Here is a 21,200-nt window from a genome sequence, read left to right as displayed (position 1 = left end):
TTGGTATTACCAGCACCACACTCTCCCAAGTGAGCTAACCATCCAGCCCCAGAGTCCATGGTTTGTTTGTTTTTTGATTGTTTTTTGTTAAATGTAAATATTTAAAATATATTACAATTTTTTGGTACTGTATTATGTCATGTTGTCATTTTTCTTTTACAAATACTGTGAGTCATAAAATTGGGAAGAGGCCCAGTAACCTGCCCAAAATAACCTAACCATAAGTCTGACCCTAGTAAAAGGCCTAAGCCAGGACTGGAACCCAGCGTTTTTCCAGATCCAGAGGCATTCACTGCCTAGAAACGGCCTTAAATGATTCCAGTGTGGTCTGTCATAGGAGTTAATTAAACTCATGGGATTTAGAGTCAAACAGATGTGTTCCCTTCAAAGTTCCAACAGTTACTTTGTGACCTCAGCAGGTTATTCAGCTTCCTCATTTGAATACCGGAGGACATAATGGTACCTACCACAGAGAGCTGCTTTTAGGATTACATGAAAATGCGCTCAAAGCACTCAGCACAGGCCTGGCACGTAGTCATCACGCAGTAAATTGTGGCTGTTATTTATAAAGCACTATATTTGTTGAATGATTAACTCTGACATATAATCCCTGCATTCAGCTTGAAACAGGGAGCTGTCACAGTCGTTCAGCTAAAGGGGTGGGAACTGTAGCACTGGCCGATTTTTATCTAGAAATAAATCTTTGTGGGAGGATAATGGCCGGTTGGAAAGTGTGAGAAAGGAACAAAGACCTGATCCCTGGCCCAAGGAGCATGGAAAGCGAAGTCCCCTCCGGGTTGGAGCCACAGTGCGGAACTTCCCCTGGACTGAGAAGCAGCCGGCTGAGCACGCCCAGCCCGGGGTGAGGGTGCCTCAGAAGCGGGATTTTAGCGGAGTGGGTCAGAATCTCCTTAATTCCGCTCATTTTATTCTCAGGGACCACACCCTGCGCACCGGGAGGAAGGACTCTAAAACCGCGGGGCGGAGGCTTCGCGCGGCCCCAGACCTGACCATCTATGGTCATAGAGCGCGCCAAACAGGAAGTGGGGCGAGAGTAGAGGGTTTTTCTCCACTTTCCCAGCACGGGTACAGCGAGCCGGGCTAGGGCCGGCACGCCCAGACATCCAGGGCTGGGAGCCACCCCAGAACACTGTCCAGATCAATTGTCTTCCCACGTCACAGAGAGGGAAACCGAGGTATGCACGCCCTGAGACAGATGGAGCTTGGCCTCGATCCCCACGGAGAGCTGACGGCCGCCCAGGATTCCGACCCTCAGAGGATCCTGCCCCCTAGTCCTTCCACGACCCCTTCCCGGCTGCAGTGAAAAGGGACCGGTCTTCGCAGTTGAGACCCAACTGATAGGAGAATTAGCCACTCACCTGTCCTCCCTCTCCGGAGGTGGAGCTTAGCCAGTGATTTCGGCCCTTCATTGGCTGGGTCCTTAGGGGGCGGTTCCGACTCTGTACCATAGACTGAGGGGCGTGGCCTAGCCTTGAGCAGGTCGTCCCCGCCTTGGGGGCGGAACTCTCTCCCGAGTGCCTTCTGGGCGGGCGGGGATTCTGTCTCTGAGGCGTGATGAAACGAGGGGCGGGGTCGCTTCAGCCGGCGGATCATTTCCGGTGGGGGTGCCGCGCCCAGTGAGGGCCCGGAAGTGGGTCGCGCGAAGATTGCTGGGCGGTTCTTGCCGGAAGTGGAGAGCGGCTGATCGCAGTCCCGAGGTGAGGCACAACTGAGGTGAGGGTGCGCGGCTGGGAAGGGACTGGGGTCTCGTTTGGGGCCCACCGCCCCCTGGCGTTGTTAGTGGTCCTGGCCTACGCTCGTGTGGTAAACCTTGCTGAGGGGGCCGGGGCTGAGGCCCTCAGGCGGATCTGGACTCCTGGGCGCGGTCTCTTTAGGTGGGGCCGGGGTGACCAACTGAGCCCGACTGTCCCGGGGAGCCCCCTCTGCTCGATTTCGCAGCGTTGCCCATCAGCTTTGACGGAGGCCTGATTCCTAAAGTACCCTGACTGAAAAGAACCTCCGATACCTTGGAGTCTTCCCTATCCGCCGTTTTGCTCCCGTTGCACGGATGGGTAAATTGATCCCCGGAGAACAGAAGAAGCTGATCTGAGATCATATATCGGGTGAAGAAAATAATCGGAATCACGACCCCAGTTCCTTAGATTACCAGCCCCAGATCCTTCCCACGTTCCTTGGAACCTCTAACTTGTGGTCTTCCGGTCGGTGTTGTCTGGCGGGTAGTTGTAGGTTAAAAGCTGCCAGCTACGAGGAACTTTTTTTAAAAAAAAATTAAGTATGGGGAATTTTCAAAAGAGGCGGGCAAGTCCTGTATTTGCATTCTTGTCTGGCGGGTAGTTGTAGGTTAAAAGCTGCCAGCTACGAGGAACTTTTTTTAAAAAAAATTAAGTATGGGGAATTTTCAAAAGAGGCGGGCAAGTCCTGTATTTGCATTTAGATAGCCTCCCCTTCCTCCTAGCCTGCTGCTCTCATTCTGAAAAACCAAGCTAACTTTGTTGGACGTGTTGCGTAATTCTGGACCTGAAATCAGATGGCTCAGATTTGGTCTGACCTTACTGCTAAATAGCTGTAGACATAGATGCCTTTTTTAACTTCTTTGAGCTTCGTTTTGCTCCTCTTTTAAGTGGAGACCTCTGCTCACCTCACAGGATCAAATTCAGTGTAACAAATTGGGTTTATTCTGTGCCAGCATTCTGCCAGATCCAGGGAATTCAGTTTTGAAACAAAACAAGCTAGACCATGCCCTCATGGAGCTAACAGTGTTTGCAGGAACGTTTAAGAAGTAATCATAAATGTGATGAGTTTTAGGAAAGAACAGGATGCTATGGAAATACGTAACAGGAAATCCCTTCTGAAGAAGCAGAGTTTAAGATGAATTTTGAAGGACAAATAGGAATAAATTCGATGAAGAGGGGATGAGAACATTTTAGACTGGGTTTAGTATCAGAACTGAATCAGTCGAAGCTCTTTGTAGGGATCTCTGTTCCGATGAAAATCGGGGGGCAGCCCAGCACATTCATCATTTACCAAATGTTTCCTGAGACCTTAATATGTGTGAAATACATGTTAAGTGAGGTACTTAGCCCTTGTGGCCAAGAATACAGTTGTTCTCATGGACTTTACAGTGGGGAAGGAGCAGACTAGTAAATCAGGGATGGCTTACCGTGTCTTAGTGCAGTGTGTGAGCACTGGGCTATGAGAGCATAGAGGAGAAATATCTGAGCCAGGTTTCCAGGCTCCCAGGGCGGAATGGGAGGCTAAATCTTGCAAGATTTACTTAGCCATATGGTGAATCTGGAAAAGGGATTTCCAGGCAAAGAGGACTACAGGTGCAAGGACATGGAGACCTGGACATGTGAAAGACCGTGGCTAGTTCAGTGTGATTGGAATTCCAGTAATTCTTGGGGAAGTGGAGGAAGTGAGAAGTGGTGGGGTCAAATGTGGAGGACCTTGTAATCCATGCTAAAGACTTAGGATTTTACCCTGAAAGCTATGGGAATGCTTTGAACGGTTTAATGTAGGAAATGATATGATCAGATTGATTTATAAAAAGTTCACTCTGTGGAGTGGGAATGGATCAAACACTGTGGGGAAGTAGACCAGTGGTTGGAAGCTGTTGCCATAGTCTTGGCTGGAACTAGGACCGTGGAAGTGAGAATGGAGAGGAGGGATTGGATTTGAGCAGTATTCAGAAGATGGAATCCATAGAATTGGAGGCTGATTATTTATGGGAATGAAGAAGTAGGAGTAGTGTAGAATGATTGCTTGGTTTTCTGGCTTAGAGAACTGGATGGTACCATTCAGATAAAAAATATGAGAGGTAAATTAGGGAGGTGACACAGAAAATGAAAATGAATTTTGGATGTGTTTAATTTGAGGTGTTTGTAGCACATCTAGGCAAGGATGTCTAATAAGGTGTCCCAGCTAGAGGAAACAGCAAGAGCAAAGATGTGGAGACAGGAGAGGGCCTCCAGTTCAGTAAAATACTGGAGCCTGGGGGTTGGCAGAAGATAAGACCAGAAAAAAAGGTAGATAGATGTCTGCCAGGTTGTGAAAGGCTTTTGATGCCTTGTTTGAATGCATTTGGTTTTTATTCTGTGCTTGGCAATTTGCTAGTTGGGTTGCTGTGGTCTAGCATAAAGAAATTTCTATAGGAGTTTCCTGCCTTCCCCAGAAATATTACATTAATCAAGTGGACATAATGGATGTCTCAGAGGGGTTTAAATAAAATGGTAGCAGTGAAAGTACTTTGTAAAGTACAACTTGTCAAGCACACCAAAAGTGGTGGCATTGTAAAGATTCAGTGAGTGTATTGTTGCTTTGAGGTTAGCTATTGAGTTTATAAAATGTTTTGTTTCCAACCTGAGGGGTGATATTTTTTTCTCACCCATTTTCTTGGTTATACATATATTTGTTTAGTTGCAATTATTTTTTTAAACAGGTACTAAATCTTGAAAAAGTGACTTCCTCCTTTTGGTTTTCTGTGAAGCATTGTGAGCCAAAGATTCATTTTACTTAAACAAGCAAATGCAAAGTGTCATTGGAAGTTGAATCCTCTGGTTTGAAACTTAATGCTGAGATTTGAAATCTGAACATCCTCAAGGCATATCTTACCCAGTCCTAGTGGTAATTTTTTTTGAAATGTCATCAGTTTATTTTCTACGAACCTGGTTTTCATATCTATACTTCAGCTTCTCTACCATACCAGACTAATCTTTCAGAAGTTCTTTAAAAAGAATCATTTAAACCTTGTTACCCTTCACTGGCTTCATATTCCCAAATCATCAAGTCTAATAAACTCCTTTGTTTAACTTAGAAAATTCTCCACAATTAGACCCTTATCTTAATTAATTTTCATTGCATGGAACAAATTTTTCTAATTTAATTTTCTAATTTAGAAAAATCCTGAACTACTATACTAGCATTTTATTTGAACTTTTTGCACTTCCCTTATGCTCCTTATTATATTAGAACAGGATTTCTCAACCTTGGCATAGTGGACTTTTTTTTTTTTTAAAGATGACTGGTAAGGGGATCTTAACCCTTGACTTGGTGTTGTCAGCACCATGCTCACCCATTGAGCTAACCGGCCATCCCTACATGGGATCTGAACCCGTGGCCTTGGTGTTATCAGCACCACACTCTCCCAAGTGAGCCATGGGCAGGCCCGGCACAGTTGACATTTTGGGCCAGACAGTTCTTTGTTGTGGGGTAGTCCTGTGCATTGTAGGATGTTTAGCAGTATTCCTGGCCTCTACCCATTAGATGCTGGTAGTACTTCTGCAATTGTGACAACCAAAAATATTTTCACACATTGCCAAAAGTCTCCTGGAGGACTGAATTGCCCCTGTTTGAGAACTACTGCATAAGAAAGTGTCATAGTTATGATTGTACAATGTCTTATCTCCCCAACTAAATTCTCTGAGGGCAGGCTCCATGGCTATACTTAGCACAGTGTATGGCAGATGATAAGCTCTCAGATACTGGCCAGTGCCCCCCCAAAAAAAGGTAAGCACTGAGTACCCTGCAATGAATGAATCATTTGTTTTCATTGAAGCATCAAGAAATTATTGTTCCTTCAAGGAATTCCTGAGTGGTCCTTAAAAGGATCCTCCCGCCTCCCCCCCCCCCAAATACCATTGAGTAGGCACTAGAAGCAAGCTTTGTGTTAGTTGACAATGCAAATCAGCTGATTTTCCTCTCCCCTGTTTTGGTGATATATAAATTCCTGTTTTGTTCATGCTCATGTTGCCTGCATTTAGACTACTTGGTTTTAGTGGACAGGGAGTATCGTTTATTTTTAAATTGCATATAATTTATAGAGTTGGTATTCATGTTTATTTAAATTGATAAAATTGTAGTTTCATTTCTTTAAATGAATGCAGCTACAGCATTCACCATGAAACTATTTCTTATTATTATACCATCACGTAAACCTAATAAAAATAATCAAAGCTCTAAAAATATTCCTCAGCTACAGTGCAGCTTTGTTTGCCTTACCAGGCCTCTTATTGCCAAACTTTTCCATTTGGCTGGAAAATAGTTGAAATGTTTAATGGAAGGAACAGCCTTGCTTTTTTTGTTTGTTTTCTTTTGTTTGTTTTCCTCCAGAGGCCATTAAAATTTCTATACTTAAGTTAATTATAGATTTACAATCACAGATCTTTTCATATCCTGAAATTATGTCTAAGGACAAATGTCATCCTTAAATCTGTCTTTATGTATGAGAGTGGAAAATGCTGTTCTACTAAAGCAAGGATACAGGCTGAATGCAATTTTTCCTTATATAGTATAAAACATGTAGAAGTAGAAAGGGCCTGCTGAATGCTCTGTACAATTAGTCTTCATAATATTCTTTAAATGTAGGGGAAAGGGGGCCACATAAAGTTATCTGTTTGCCCCAGACCATTGAAACTGCTAGTTCCCAAGTCTGATTTCAGCTTATACGCTACTATTTGTTTTGCTCACTCCTGGAGTTACAGATAGAGTGTGTAAGGAGGGAACAGGAGACAAGTGCTGATATTGGGTTGGATTTCTTCCCTCCCTAGAAGATAGGCCTTTCTTTCTCTTCTAATCTAAACCTCAGGTGGCAGTGACTCAGATACTAAGTGTCATTGGTTTCATCAGCGAAACCAAATGCTTAGGGAAGACAGTGGCTCCTGATTTGGGTTAGATTTAGATGACATCTTTACTGGGGCAGAGTGGTGTCTGCTCTTTGGTTTCTGGGTTAAACCAGCCAACTTGTAAGTATCTCCTATTAGCATGTCTAGCTTTTGCTTTGTGACATTTTAGAACCTAGTGATGAGGATTTCTATATTGTTAGGAGTAACAAGGCCATGGGTTCGGATCCTAAAAAAAAAAAAAGTGATGAGAGTGTGAAGCAGCTTTGGCAGTAATCACTAGCCATTTCTGAATTTTCTTGGTTTCAGACCACAGAAGAAATTGCTGCTGAATCAAGCTCCTGCTTTCTTTTTACTCTGCATAATATCCTTCTGAGAACCTGTCCATTCTCATGACTTCATGACGTTTCTTTGCCAGTGACTTGCAAACATTATCTCCAGTCTTGATCCTTTCCCAGGTTTTATTTCTAAATACTTACTGGACATTTCCACTTAAGAGCTTCATCTCTTCGAACTCAGCATATCCAAACTCACCTCATCTTACTGCCCTAACTAGAACATGCCAGAACCAGTTTCTGCCTATAATGTCATCATTCTCTTAAGGCCCCCATATTTGCAACTCTGGAGTCATCTTTGTCTCCTTTCTCTGAATGCTACTGTGCTTGGTCAGTACCACACAGTTAGTACTTGTTCTCAGTTTAATGCACACTTGTTTTGTGTGACCTCCAAGGGCAGAACTGAGATCAGTGGGTGGAAGCTCCAGGGAGGCAGATTTGCCTCCATATAAGGAAGAACTTTTTAATACTTTAAGCTGTCTGAATGGAATGGGCTGCCTCCAGAAATATTAGGTTCTCCATCAATAAAGGTGTTTGAGCAGATGCTGCCTAATTGCTAAGACTGTTGAAAGGACTGTTCTGGCATCAGATGGTGTTTTTACAAGATGATTTCTAGAATCTCTCCTAATCCTAAGAGCCAGTGATTCAATAGAAGGTAGCTTTGTCTCCTGCTAGACTCCCTTAGGGCAGGGAAACTATTTTACCCTTTTTTATTTTTCCCACAGCACTTAATTTAGGTGCTGGTCACCTAGCTGCCTAAAGGTGATTATTTGTAGGTTTATGGATTCTTTTCATTTAGTTTCAATATCTAGTTGGATACCATATATTGTAGATTATTTTCCTTTGAAATATCTTTTGCTGTAGTCTTATTTTATAGCTTGATGAATAACAGCCTTCAACCTAACCTTCTAGACCCTAATATCTTCACTTTTCTTCAAATTCCATTCTGTTTATCAGACAGTGCTTGTAAATATTTTCATCGTATTATTCCTTCACTCAAAACCCTTTAACAGCTTCACATTTATCACATTAAATCCAAATACTGGAAGGCTTTCAGTGCCCTCTGTAATCTGGCCCAGCTTGCTTATCCAGCCTTATTTCCCATGACACTTCATGCTCTATGCATGCTAACCTACTCATACTTTCTGTACATAGCCTGCTTGGTCCGTGCTTTTTGCTTTTGATTTGCTCTGGAATGTCTTCCCTTTTTTCTCTTATCTTTCCAGCAAGATGCTTCTCTTCTTTCCTGAAACTGTTCTACCTCTAGTCCTCATTGACTTCTTCTGAACTTACAGAGCATATAGTCATTTATAATATACATGTAATTCAGAACCCCAGCAACAGCATTCTGCAAAGAAAAATCACCAACATATAGGCTAATACTTTAACTTTCCCTAATCCAACTGAAGTTAGATAATCTCTAACAGAACTTTAAGAAATATAGTGTTCAGTATTTATTCCATTTGCATTTCATTTTGTTGGCTTTCCCAATAAGAATGAAAAGCTTCTGGAAGGTAGGGACCATATGTCTTCCATCTCTTCAGTAGCTGTCACAATGTTAAGTACTTTATACTGAGTATGCAGTGCTAAGTATTTTATAAGCCTCTTCTGTGTGCCTGGTTGTTGTAGGTGCTGGGAGGTAGGGTGGATGCAGGAAGGAGAAATAAATTCCCATCCTTGTGGAGCCTGTATTCTAGTACATAGTATGCAGTGGTAACATTTTACATTTCATTTGCATTTTAAGGCTTCCAAAGTGATTGTTCATCTATGCAATCAACTCCTTTGATCCTAACATCTCTGTGTGCTAGGTGAGGATTATAATCCATTAAGTGACCATCCCAAAGTTACACAGTTAATACGTGCAGATTGAGACTCACACCTTGTTTTCCTGAATCCTAGTTTTATTTAGACTTGAGTAATTATGACCAACTCTTTCTTTTTGAAGATTTTATGGTGAATGCTTAAGTAGTTGGGAATCTGTACATTTATTTAAGGAGGTTTATATATAATGGCAAGGAGCAAGATTAGGTAGAGCTACAGTTTTATGCTCTGACAATTGTATATTCTTTGGGAGAAGGCTTATTTTAAATATTTGCTTTCCAAATATGTGTCATTTCTCTTGAATGTGATTGAAGAAAAAATTGGCCTCCACGGAGAAAATGGAAAGCAGAGAAATTGAAAGCTGCTAATAATGTAAATGAAGACACCATAAAGAGACCTTGAACCCAGAGTGCTGTGCTCAGTAAACAGTGGGGGCTGGATGCTGTGATGAACCACATAGTCACTTAATTGCTTAAAAGCCATTGAGGAATGGTAGGAAAAGCCTCAGATTAGGATTCAGAATAATTGTGCTTAGGTTCCTTACCCACTGGTTGATGATGTTTGGCTAGCTTTTTAACTTCTGTGAGTGTCAGTTCCTTCATTCTAAAAATGAGGATCTACATCTGCATGACATACCTCACAGAACTATTTTTTCTCAAAAGAAGAGACTTATGGGGGCTGGCTGGTTAACTCAGTTGGTTAGAGTGTGGTGCTGGTAAAACCAAGGTCCAGGGTTTGATCCCTCTACTGGCCAGCTGCCAAACCCCCATCCCCCAAAAAACAGATTTACAACTATAAGAGATTATTGTTTTTAATTAACATTATATATTTTAATAAGCAAGGTTATTTCCCTTATGGAACTTTGTTTGAAGATCTCTACAACAGTGTGATTTCTGCCTGAGAAGCCAACATTCATTTGAAAAATGGGAGTGTTTGTAAGGTCCTACAAAAGCAGACAGACAAAAAAATTAAAATAAAAAAAGGGAAAAAAACTCACTTTTCCCCAGATTTGATAGAGAGAGAAGACAGCCAGACTTGTGTTTAGGAGAGAGGGATAAAGGCCCTTTGTTTATTTATTTATTTATTCTTCAAGGACCCTTATTAACCTACTATTTTTAGTGCCTTCTACATTTATAATACTGAATTTCATAGGCAAAACATGGTCCCTGCCCTAGGGTGGCTAATTGCCTGTTGACTATTAAATAAATGATTTTAAACCAGTGTGTTAAGTGCTGTGGTAGAGATAAGTTCACAATGTTGTGGAAGCACATACTGGAAATGCTTCTTGGGGAGGTGATACCTTAGCTGGGACTACAGACGTTCTGGAGAGGGGTCAGATTGGAAAGGGAAAGCAACCAAGCAGAATGGATAGCATTATAAAGGCTCAGAAGTGGGAGAAAACATGGCTCTTTTTGGAAAATGCAAGTAGTCTTGGGTTGCTGTAGCATGCTGAGGAAAGGTGTAGCAAGAGATAAAACTGGGGAGTGGTAGGAGATAAAGCCCGGGACTAGATTATGGAAACCCTTGTTTGGACTTTACCCTGAATGCCCTGGGCAGTATTGAATGGTATTAATATCATAATTACATTTGTGTTTGAGATGGATCACTCTGGCTATATGGAGAATGGATGAAGAAAGTGTATTACTGGAATTAGGGGGGACTAGCTAGGATATTATTGCAGTAATCTAGGCAAAGTCTTGATGACCTAATCTTTTTTTATTTTTCAAAAATAATTTTTTCTATTTTTAGTTTTTTGATAACTTAATTTTTATCAATCAGGATGGAAGTAAGGGGCATCTATTCATGAGATATGTGAGATAGATTCTGTGGATTTTGATAACTGATTAAATGTGGGGGAGTAAGTAAGAAGATAATTTAGTTCATGTTTACGGAATCCTTACTATTTTGCAGGTCTGTGCCAAGCACTTCTACATGGATATCCTCATTTATTTTCACTGAAGCCCTTTGGATTTTGTATTGTTGTCCCTATTATACAGATAAGGAAACTGAGGCTCAGAAAGTTTGGTAATTGCTCATAGTTACAGAGCCAGTGAGTGCTGTTGTTCAAATCCCCAGTCTATCTGACTTATCTAAATACCACTCTTATCCACTATGTCATACTGTCTAATAGTTTCCAGATTACTAGCTTAATTAGGTGATTGCTGGTAGTCCTGGATCACAGAGACAGTGGGGATAGGGGATGGGGAGGCAATGTTAGGAAAGATGATGAGTTCTGAAATGTTTTGGACATTGAAATTTGAGGTGCCTTTGGGATATCCAGGTAGAGATTTCTATGTCGAAGCTGGATCTAAAATGCTAATCCCAATAGAATGTGACTAAGGTAGTTAAAGGCTTGGGAGTGGATATGATCACCTACCTGAAGAGTGTATGGTTGTATAGAGAATGAGAAAAGGTGTGACTTTCAGTCCCTTTAATTCTGGACATTCTTTCCCATAACATCTCAAATCTCACTGTACCCCCACCAAAAATGAAAAACCAGATACTGTTCTATATTTGGTTAGTGGTAGAATGAGATTAGCTATATATGGTAACTTAATTCTGCTCAAGTCAGACAGCAGAACTGCTTGTTTAGCAGTACAAGTGAGGTATGGAAAATCCCATGAAGCCATATTACTTAGCTTTTAAGATTGGTAAGTATCTCCAACCCTGGCAGCTGTTAGAGACACTTGTACTATGTTTTCATGTTAACACTGCTTTCAACCTGTAGCATCCATTGTGTATGAAGGAACATGTTTAATAACAGAACTGTGTGGTATCTATTCATGGAAGGTAGTTTGGGAGTTTATTGCATTCCTTGCCTTTCCCCCTGGATTTATAAAGTGTGGTGGATTATATGTAAGTCTGTCTCTGGCCAATATCCAAAATGGAACAGGGCAGCAATTCAGATATCATTTGATGGTGTCATAACATACGGGAGAGTATATATTGGCTGCTTCTAGTCTGCTCCCCCTGGATTTATAAAGTGTGGTGGATTATATGTAAGTCTGTCTCTGGCCAATATCCAAAATAGAACAGGGCAGCAATTCAGATATCATTTGATGGTGTCATAACATACAGGAGAGTATATATTGGCTGCTTCTAGTCTGCTGTAGTCTGCTTCATTTGTGAGTAGAGCATAGACCTGGAGGCTGCCACTTCTCCAGGCCAGGGAATGGAAGGGTTTATTTCAGTCTCATTCTCATTTTTTTCCTTTGATTCTCCTTTAAACAATATTCTCTGGCAAGTTTCTAGGCCCAGAGAGAACAGAGTCTGTACACAGAAAGGAATGGACAGGGATTATATTGTCTTCCTTACTTTGTCTTGTGAATTGTTTATCTTTTTTAGAGGGACGATAGTGTGTTAAGTTGAGGTGTTCTGTCATATCGTCATGTTTGGGGGAATCATGGTTCCTGTGGTCATTTTAGGCAGCATCAAGAGAGTTGAGTTCATTTGGCTTCAGTTACCTGAACTAATTAATGCTTTGATGTAATGGAATCTTTTCAAATCAGGGCTTTGATTGAAATTTCACTGACTTTTTTTTTTTTTTTCCTTTTTGTCTTTTTTCCTGTCCGGCAAGGGATCGCAACCCTCAGTGTCGCGCCCGTACCGGACCGGGACCGGCAACGGGATTGCAACCCTAGGTGTTGCGCCCACACCTTGCTCAGCCAGTGAGCGGGAACTGGTCTGTATGTGGGATCCGAACCCTCGGCGGGAGCGACGCCACGCTCCCAAGTGGCGCGCTGTAGCAGTGCGCCACTGGGCCGGCCCCTCACTGACTGATTTTTATGAGATGGATCACTGTGGTCTCAAGTACTTTATGTAGATGTGTATTGATAACATTTTACACTTACGTGTATAGTATGAACAACTTTCAGAATCCTTGTCCCTCTGGAGTTTTGGAATACTGTACTCTTCAGTTTCATTAACTTCATAAATATTTATTGAACATTTATCTGCCAGGTGGTGGTCTAGATGGTAAAGTATAATAAGGAACAAGTTAGATAAGGTCCTTTCTCTCTTAGAGCTTAATTTCTTTAGGACATTAGACATCGAATGAGGCTAGTTCAGTTAAGTTAGTACTTATGAAATATCTGTAATAAGTTCTTTTGAATATGTCTAGTTTACTTCCCTACTGCATGTTCAGACTCTGCCTATCCTCATTTGAAGCCTGGCTCAAATGGCAGATTCTCCATGATATTTTTATCTGATACACTCTTCCCCTCTGAAATCCCTTGCCACTCTATCAGCAACTTTCTTATGTCACCTTAAAATTTTTTTCTATTTGTTTATAGTTGCTAGTGCTTATGTTAAGTCTCCTCTATTAAACTATAAGTTATTGAGGGCAGGGTAAATATCCTGTTCATTCTGGTTTGGGGCATTCCACATGCAGGCAGCACAGGCAGCAGAATGTTGTGGGAATAAAGCCACAATGAACTTAGAGCCAGAAGAGTTGAATTGAATACTGGTTTCTCGGTTAACTAACTATGTGACCGTAGGCAAGTCATTTAACTTCACTGAAATTAAGTTTTCTTCTTCTAGTAGTGTATTAATTATCCTTCCATTCTTGAATAGTTGTTGGGAGGCAAGCTGAGATTATATATGTTATTATACTTTGTAAATTCTAAATTCCTATACAAGTATTTGGTAGTATCATAGTAAATATTCAATAAGTATTTGAATGAATAAGCATTTGTTTTACTGAACACCTTTTCCTGTGTAGTTCTCTTGCTTAATGAGGTCTTTATGATTTTGCAAATATGCTAGACTGCTTTTCCATCTTATTTTATTATTAAATTGTTCTGTTCCTCAGAATTGGCATTCTTTTCACCCCTAGGAGTATTCTGTTTTTTCTCTGTAGGTGATATGTAATATTAAAATAACAAATGACATTTGATCTGTTTCAACAGGTGATACATTATGGCTGACATGCAAAATCTGGTAGAAAGATTGGAGAGGGCAGTGGGCCGCCTGGAGGCAGTATCCCATACCTCTGACATGTACCGTGGGTATGGAGACAGTCCTTCAAAAGGTAAGCAGTCCACAGCCCAGCAGAATGTTTTGTGTGTCTTGGCCTAAAATTTTTTAATCACAGTGAATTTTCTCCTTTGGAGCTAACTTCCCAAAATACAGTCTAGAAAGTTCATCTGTAATTCATATTGCTGTGAACAGATCAGGGAGGAAGTGACTTTGTGCAGGGAGGCCTGTGGTTAAGTTATTTTAACACAAGAACTTCCTGCTTGTGTGAAATTTCCTGTTCTTTCTTTAGCAGACTGACTTGAGTGTAAGTCAGATAGCAAGTGACATTAAAATTTCCTTTCTCCAAGTGATTGGCAAATTGGCCATTTCATACATACACCAATTGAAACAATGTTAGAGCTAAAAGGAACCTTGGGGGATCATTTGTTTATTTTTATTTGATAGATAAAGAAAATTAAGCTCAGTGAGGAAAAGGGACTTGGGGTCACACAACCAGTTAGTGGTAGTATTGGAACTAGAACCCAGATTTCCTGACTCCTGTTCCAGTATTCTGTTTACTATATTACCTTGCCTCCCCATTTTCACATGGAAGTATATTTTAAAGAAACATCCTTCTAATGCATGACTGATTCTTTGTGGTGTGTCTTTCTTCAGCAGGAGCAGCCCCATATGTGCAAGCATTTGACTCACTGCTTGCCAGTCCTGTGGCAGAATACTTGAAGATCAGTAAAGAGATTGGGGGAGACGTTCAGAGACATGTAAGGATGTTTTGCCTTTTTTCTCCTCTTTGTAGGACTGGTGGATTTCTTCAAATCCCACTCATCCTTAGTTTAAGGATGGTTCCTTCTCCTCTACCTGAGGAGTTCAGTCCAGGCACAGAAATGATTCCTCATATTTTTCTAGGCCCCCTGCTTTTATCACATATTCTCTGTGGGCTTTTATATAGAAAGCTTGCTTAATGCATAAAATATGGCTTTGTTAATCTTTGTAGTGAAGAATATGCTACCAGTCTGATCCCAGCATACTATATAACTAAGCCTAGGGTGGCTTATTCAAAGGAACCATTATCATGACTTAGCATTTATAGCACTGTGCTTTATAGTTATTAGCTATGCTAATGTAGGTTATTTTCACACTTAGCCCACAGCAAAAATATGAAGTAGGTAATGACAGGTGCCTCTCTACCCACCTCCCTTCATGTGCTATCTTCTACATCGTCACCACCACCACCCCACACTCACATATACATTTTGTCTCTCACTTTGGGACTCAAAACTTCTGCTAACCCACAGAATGATCCTTTATAAACAGTAGCCATGTATAGGATCTTCCTTACCTAAACCCTTTAGCAAGACTGTTGCTTAGCCTTTGGAAGATCTATTTTGAGCCTTTCCTATACCATCTGTTGGCAGTGGTGCTAGCTCTAGGGAGTGGGACTGGGACTTCATCAGGGGTGTGGGGGCTTGCATTTTTACTTTATACAGCTCTGTAACATTTGATAAAAAATTTAAGCATTTATCACTTTCATATTTTAAGAATGCAAGCCCAGAAAAAATATTTTCTTTGAATTTTTATATTATAATAGTACGTATAGCCTCATGTCTCTTAAACTCTTTTGCTATGATCCTCAGTAAGAAACAGCGTATTTGTAACTAGATAAAAGTTTCACAAAACAGTGCTTATATTACTTATTCTGCACTCTTTTCTTTTTTGACTTTTTATTTGGAAATAATTTCAAACTGGTGCACTGCACTCATACTTTTGTTCTATTCTGTTTTACTTTATAAAGTGCTGATTATGGCTTATTAAATTGATTTAATTAATTTTCTACTAATGGTTCACGAATCAGCATTTGAGAAATAGATTTGACCTAAAGGAATAAATACATTGAGAATTTTTGGCATAAATTTGCATCTTTGCCCTTACTCCTACCTCCAGTTTTTTTTTTATTGTCTTTTTTGTGACCGGTAAGAGGATCGCAACCCTTGGCTTGGTGTCGTCTGCACCGCGCTCAGCCAGTGAGCACACCGGCCATCCCTATATAGGATCTGAACCCGTGGCGGGAGCACTGCTGCGCTCCCAGCACTGCACTCTCCCGGGTGTGCCACGGGTCGGCCCCCTACCTCCAATTTTTGAGAGAAAAGGTTTTTTTGGTGATGTGAGATAGGAGGAATTTTTCAGCACACATCATATCATGCTGCATGTGTAGTTGTTAACTTGACTTCACCCAAGGCTAGCCTTGATTATCTTCATTTCCAACTCTGGATATGTGTCCTTGACAAGTTCCTACAGGAACAGAAGTATATGTAATTCTGCTATCATTCCCTTGAATCTAGAATATATGAGGAAAACAACATGAAGTGCCCTGGTTGCTACCAGAGTACATGAAAGTGGAGGATTCGGGTTATTCCTTATCAGGACCTCTCCAGTTATAATGTGTCATCTATAGCTGATTCTTCTTCTCGGCAGGCAGAGATGGTCCACACGGGTCTGAAGTTGGAGCGAGCTCTCTTGGTTACAGCTTCTCAGTGCCAGCAGCCAGCAGGCGTAAGTTCACTGCTAGTTGATTTAGTTTTGATTTGACGCTCAGGCCAAATTGAGAGATTTTTGCTAAGCTGTCACAACGTGCTAAAGTATACCTAACAGGCTCATGATAATGTATGTTCACACCAAGTCCTAGAGATAGAGTCAGACTTAAAGTGCCATTATGGGAATGTGCCATTGAGTATTTATTGGTTTTGCCTGCATTTTTTTCTTTCCCCCTGTCATTTTGCTTAGAACTGTAGTTACCCCTGGGACTTTGCTGCTTCTCTCAATAGACAGCTTCTTTTAGCCTCTTGGCTTAGCCCAAATTCATCATAGTGTCCCTAAGCCCTTTAGAGATGGTTCTCTTGTTTCACTGTGGGTGGGATTTAGCATTGCTGATGTGTAGATCCTAAAACTCCTGAAGTACTGCTTCTCCCCTCACTGGTTGGGGGATCTCCCTTTAACTTTACTCCTACCTCAAAATTTTATACAGCAAAGTGTGAAAAGTTGAATTAGAGAAAATTTAGGTTTTTCTTGGGGTGAAAGATTTTTAGTTTTGTTTCTTTTTTATTTGGCTTTCCTAGGCATAGAGGGGTAATAAAGCAAGTCTTCCTACTAATGCTGTATTAAAACACTCACCCCTTGGCATGCCTAAATAATGTAAAAATAGTGCAAGATAACATTAAATATATTAGATTCTAATTCTTAATCTGTGCTGAATGGTTACAGCTTTTTGTCTAAACCTTTTCTCCAAGTCCACACTTTCTACAACAAATTAAGCAGCTGAGACACTGTTACATTTTCCTTGCTTTAGATCAGGGGTTGGCAAAGTGCAGCCTGCAGGCCAATTCTGGCCTGCCACTTATTTTTGTAAATGAAGTGCTTTTGGAACAAATATTTACTGTCAGGTTCTTTACAGAGAAAGTTTGCTGGCTCCTGCTTTAGACTGTTTTCATGCTAAGACATGAGAATTGAGATGTTCAGGAAACTAAGCTTTGGAGGAAAGACGAAAACACAGAAACACAAAATTCATCCATTTTGCTAAGCTGCCTGCTTGAATACCAAACCTCATAGTTGCATTTGATTCATCAGATCTCTACTTAGCAGCTGCTGTATGGCTAGCAATGCATTGAGGGTTATAATGATGATAGAAGAGATCTAAGATAAAGCCTTTGTCTTTGAAGAATTAATGAGAAAGAAAAACATATCTGCATGTGTCTATTAATAGTAAGTGATAAGGTGCCATAATTGGTTATGCTGATAAATTCTGTAGGAGACTGGTGCAGCTGGGGTCAGAGGGCTGTTCTCATGAAGCACGAGGAACATTTGGCTAGGTGGAAAAGAAAGAACGTCATGAGTGAAGGCATAGAAATGAACTAGTATCTCCTCTTAGTGGGACAGAAAAGAGGCAAATAGCTGAAATGGTAGGATTTTGTGGTATAGCTGGCATATGGGTCCTGATCGTGAAGAACCACAAAATCCAGCCTGAGAAGTTGGAACTCTGTGAGGAGAGGGAGACGATGAGCAGTATTTTAGCCATATGAATCAGGGCAGGATTAATACAGTTTATGTGGGTGCTCATTGTGGTCTGTAAAGGATTCTTGCCTTCAGGATCAGGGTTGACCAACATACAAAGCCTTGCTTTTGTAGAAAGACTCTAACTTGGATCTTTTCCTGCATCTTTTTCTAGAATAAGCTTTCTGATTTGTTGGCACCCATCTCAGAGCAGATCCAAGAAGTGATAACCTTTCGGGAGAAGAACCGAGGCAGCAAGTTGTTCAATCACCTGTCAGCTGTCAGCGAAAGTATCCAGGCCCTGGGTTGGGTGGCTATGGTGAGCAGCGCAGTTTCCTGGGCAGGGAAGGGATAGACTGAAAGAGGTAATGAGATAATGGGTGGAGAGGTTCTGAGTCACTGACAGCTTCTGTCTCTCTAGGCTCCCAAGCCTGGCCCCTATGTGAAAGAAATGAATGATGCTGCCATGTTTTATACAAACCGAGTCCTTAAGGAGTACAAAGATGTGTAAGTCCAGCCTTTCCTTGAGGCGTAAAGCACAAACCCAACTGGTTACTTGCTGGAGTAGAACTTTGGGGTGAATTAAGGCTGCCCTTGGCCATTGTGTTGGTTCTGTCTCAGGGCTGCTTTCTTGAGAGCTTGGTGTAGGTACTGTTTCATAGAAGCGGTATTTGCAAAAAGGAAGTGTTTCTGCTTCTGCTTTCCCTCCATGGTTTTAGTCTTCTAATCCTACTCTTCCGGGTTTAGGAGGTTTTTCTGGAGGTAACATGAACTAATGCCCTTTAATTTGCCTGCTTATGCAAGATTTTGTTCTTCTGTTGAGAATTTCTCTCTGCCCAATGACAAAGGATTCAGTAGGACTTACTAGAAAATTACCTTGAGTATTTGTGCAGTCAAAGTGAGAGTAAGGCTGCCCAGCCAATGCCTATTAAGTAAGGGGCATCACTGTATGTCTAACCATGTATGTCTACCAGTCCTAATTGACTTCATTGCTGATTTGAGCTGGAGTGATTGCAGGCAGCAATTATTAAGTTGCATAGCTACCGAAACCCTTCTTTTCTTCTGTCCATCGTCAGTCAACAAACATTTGTTGAGTAACTTCTCTGCAAGGAATAAGCCTTCCCGTGTGTGAAATGTGTCTCAAAACACCGGACTCTTCTGTGATCCTTCCAGCAACCTGGAATTAAGCATGACAGTGTTTCGAATATACCCCATCATCACCCTGTCATTTTACAGCTGAAGAAACTAGGTCTTAGGGAAAATAACCTTAAAGTCTTCCAGCTAAAATGTAAGAAGAGAGGGGATTTGAACCATAGTGCTGTGCTATTTCTATAATTTAATGTGGATTATTTCCTTCTAAAGGAAGTTTTTTATTTTTACTTTTTTGGGGGGAAGGCATATTTTGACACAAGGCACTGTCTTATAAGGCAGTTGAGTTTCTTGGCATCCTAGAGTTGCACAGTGATGTTCAAGAGCTCTCCTCTCTCCCGTGGCATCATACACAGAATGTCTGCTTTTATCAGTTTTATGTATTAGGTTCTACTTTGAAATAATGGTTTTGCTACTTAAAAAATAGTTTGAGAAACACAGCTAGGAGAGATAGGAAGAGATATAGTCCAGAGTCCCTATCTTACTGGAGTTTGGTCTAATTAGGGTAATAGATTAAGTTTAAAAAAAAAGCAGCTCAGTGATGATAGAAAAGCTGCCATTGAGCAGAGCCTAAGAAACACCATAGGTGGAGGATTTGAGCTCACAGGGAGGGGTTCTGGAATTGCAATTGTGATATACCCTGACCACTTGTAATGAGTTCTTTAATTCTCCCAGGGATAAGAAGCATGTGGACTGGGTCAAAGCTTACTTGAGTATATGGACAGAGCTGCAGGCTTACATTAAGGAGTACCATACCACCGGACTGGCTTGGAGCAAAACGGTCAGTGAGTCCTTCCTCCTCCTTTCCCTCCCTTCCTCCCTCCATTTATCCCTGCAGGGTGGGGTCTACAGTTTTCTTAGACTTTAGCACCACTGAGGTCCATGAAGAAATGCTAGTTTTTACAGTGGCGGGCAGAAAGAAAGGGAGGAGAAGGAATGGGAAAAAAAGAAGAGAATAAAGAAAGCAAGGGACAGAGGAGAAGGAATATGTGATTCTATTCAATTTCAGTAAACATGGGTCAGGGACAGTGATTAGTACTGGAGGGGAGATGCAGATAAATGAGTTATACTATTCTAGCCCTCAAAGAACTTAAAAATATAGATACAAAAAACACAGTACAACTCACCAAGCTAAATGCTATAATAAAGATACAGACTACAGAGTATGAGGAAGAGAAGAGTGATTCTCACTGGGAGAGATTTTGCTTTGAAGTGGTGTACTCTGATCTGAGACTTGAAAGAAGTGGGAGAAATGGGGATACTAACAAAAGGCACAGCATAAATAAAGTAAATGCAGAGTGAATGTAGAGAGATTGGTCATCTCTGGCTTCAGTAAGGGGAGATGGTTAGAGATTTTTAGGAGAGAAGGCTGGAAAGGAAGGTAGGCTGAGACTTGTGAACTCAGTATTTGAGCAAGGGAGTGATAGCGATGAGATTTGTCTTTAAAAAAGAGCTTCAGTGTATAGGTTAGGGATAAGGGCTCATGCTGAAATAATGGAAATGGCCATTGTGCTAGGGTCTGGTAGAAAAGAATTTGCAGGCAATAGCAGCAAGGTAAGACTTAAGGGGGTGAGGGTGTTGGAAGCCTCACACAAGATTGAATAGTCAAGCTTGGATGGTAACACCTTTCACTGAAACAGGGACATGGGAATGATTGTACAAGTAGGCGAGCAGGCAGGAGGTGATGACTTCAGTTTTGAACTTGTTGAGTCTGAGTTGTTGGTAACACACTAAAGAAGCTGTCAAATAGATTTTTGGAAATAAGGATTTAGAGCTGGAATCAGGTGAGGCCAAAGGAAAAATGTGAAGGTTGAGAAATGGAGCTGACAGTTGGATCCTTGGGAAATTGTGAGAAGGAATAAAGCCAACTTGGGGATGGGTAGGGAGCATTAATCATGGCCTCAGCAGTTATAGTGGGGACTCCATGTACACTGGACATGTAGGGCCCTCCTGGGAATGGTACAGAGGGTGGCTGTATTATCCGCACTTATTGTTACAGGGGCCTTTGGCAAAAGAACTGAGTGGATTGCCATCTGGACCCTCTGCTGGATCGGGTCCTCCTCCCCCGCCACCAGGCCCACCTCCCCCACCAGTCCCCACCAGCTCAGGCTCTGATGAGTCTGCCTCACGCTCAGCACTATTTGCACAGATTAATCAGGGGGAGAGCATCACACATGGTAAGTGATTACTTTGGCATGAACAGTTGATACAGCACAACAGCAGGTCTGCAAACAAGAAC

General features: G+C 41.4%; 1 protein-coding gene across 1 annotated transcript in view; it reads left to right on the top strand.

Annotated features, from left to right (window-relative positions):
* Window positions 1–1,655: 1,655 nt before the first annotated feature.
* CAP1 (CAP, adenylate cyclase-associated protein 1 (yeast)) overlaps window positions 1,656–21,200 on the top strand; it is a 25,004-nt gene continuing 5,459 nt past the window's right edge. The window contains exons 1-8 of the mRNA XM_008580254.1: window positions 1,656–1,718; window positions 13,702–13,823; window positions 14,426–14,529; window positions 16,241–16,318; window positions 17,988–18,131; window positions 18,234–18,319; window positions 19,637–19,742; window positions 20,961–21,138. Coding sequence (XP_008578476.1) covers window positions 13,712–13,823; window positions 14,426–14,529; window positions 16,241–16,318; window positions 17,988–18,131; window positions 18,234–18,319; window positions 19,637–19,742; window positions 20,961–21,138 — 808 coding nt within the window. The 5' untranslated portion in view covers window positions 1,656–1,718; window positions 13,702–13,711. The remainder of the gene's footprint in view (window positions 1,719–13,701; window positions 13,824–14,425; window positions 14,530–16,240; window positions 16,319–17,987; window positions 18,132–18,233; window positions 18,320–19,636; window positions 19,743–20,960; window positions 21,139–21,200) is intronic.

Source organism: Galeopterus variegatus, unplaced genomic scaffold (genome assembly GCF_000696425.1).
Source record: "Galeopterus variegatus unplaced genomic scaffold, G_variegatus-3.0.2 Scaffold2048, whole genome shotgun sequence".
Classification (NCBI taxonomy): Eukaryota; Metazoa; Chordata; class Mammalia; order Dermoptera; family Cynocephalidae; genus Galeopterus; species Galeopterus variegatus.
Note: the sequence above shows the minus strand (reverse complement) of the source record. Positions and strands in the feature narration are given on the sequence as shown.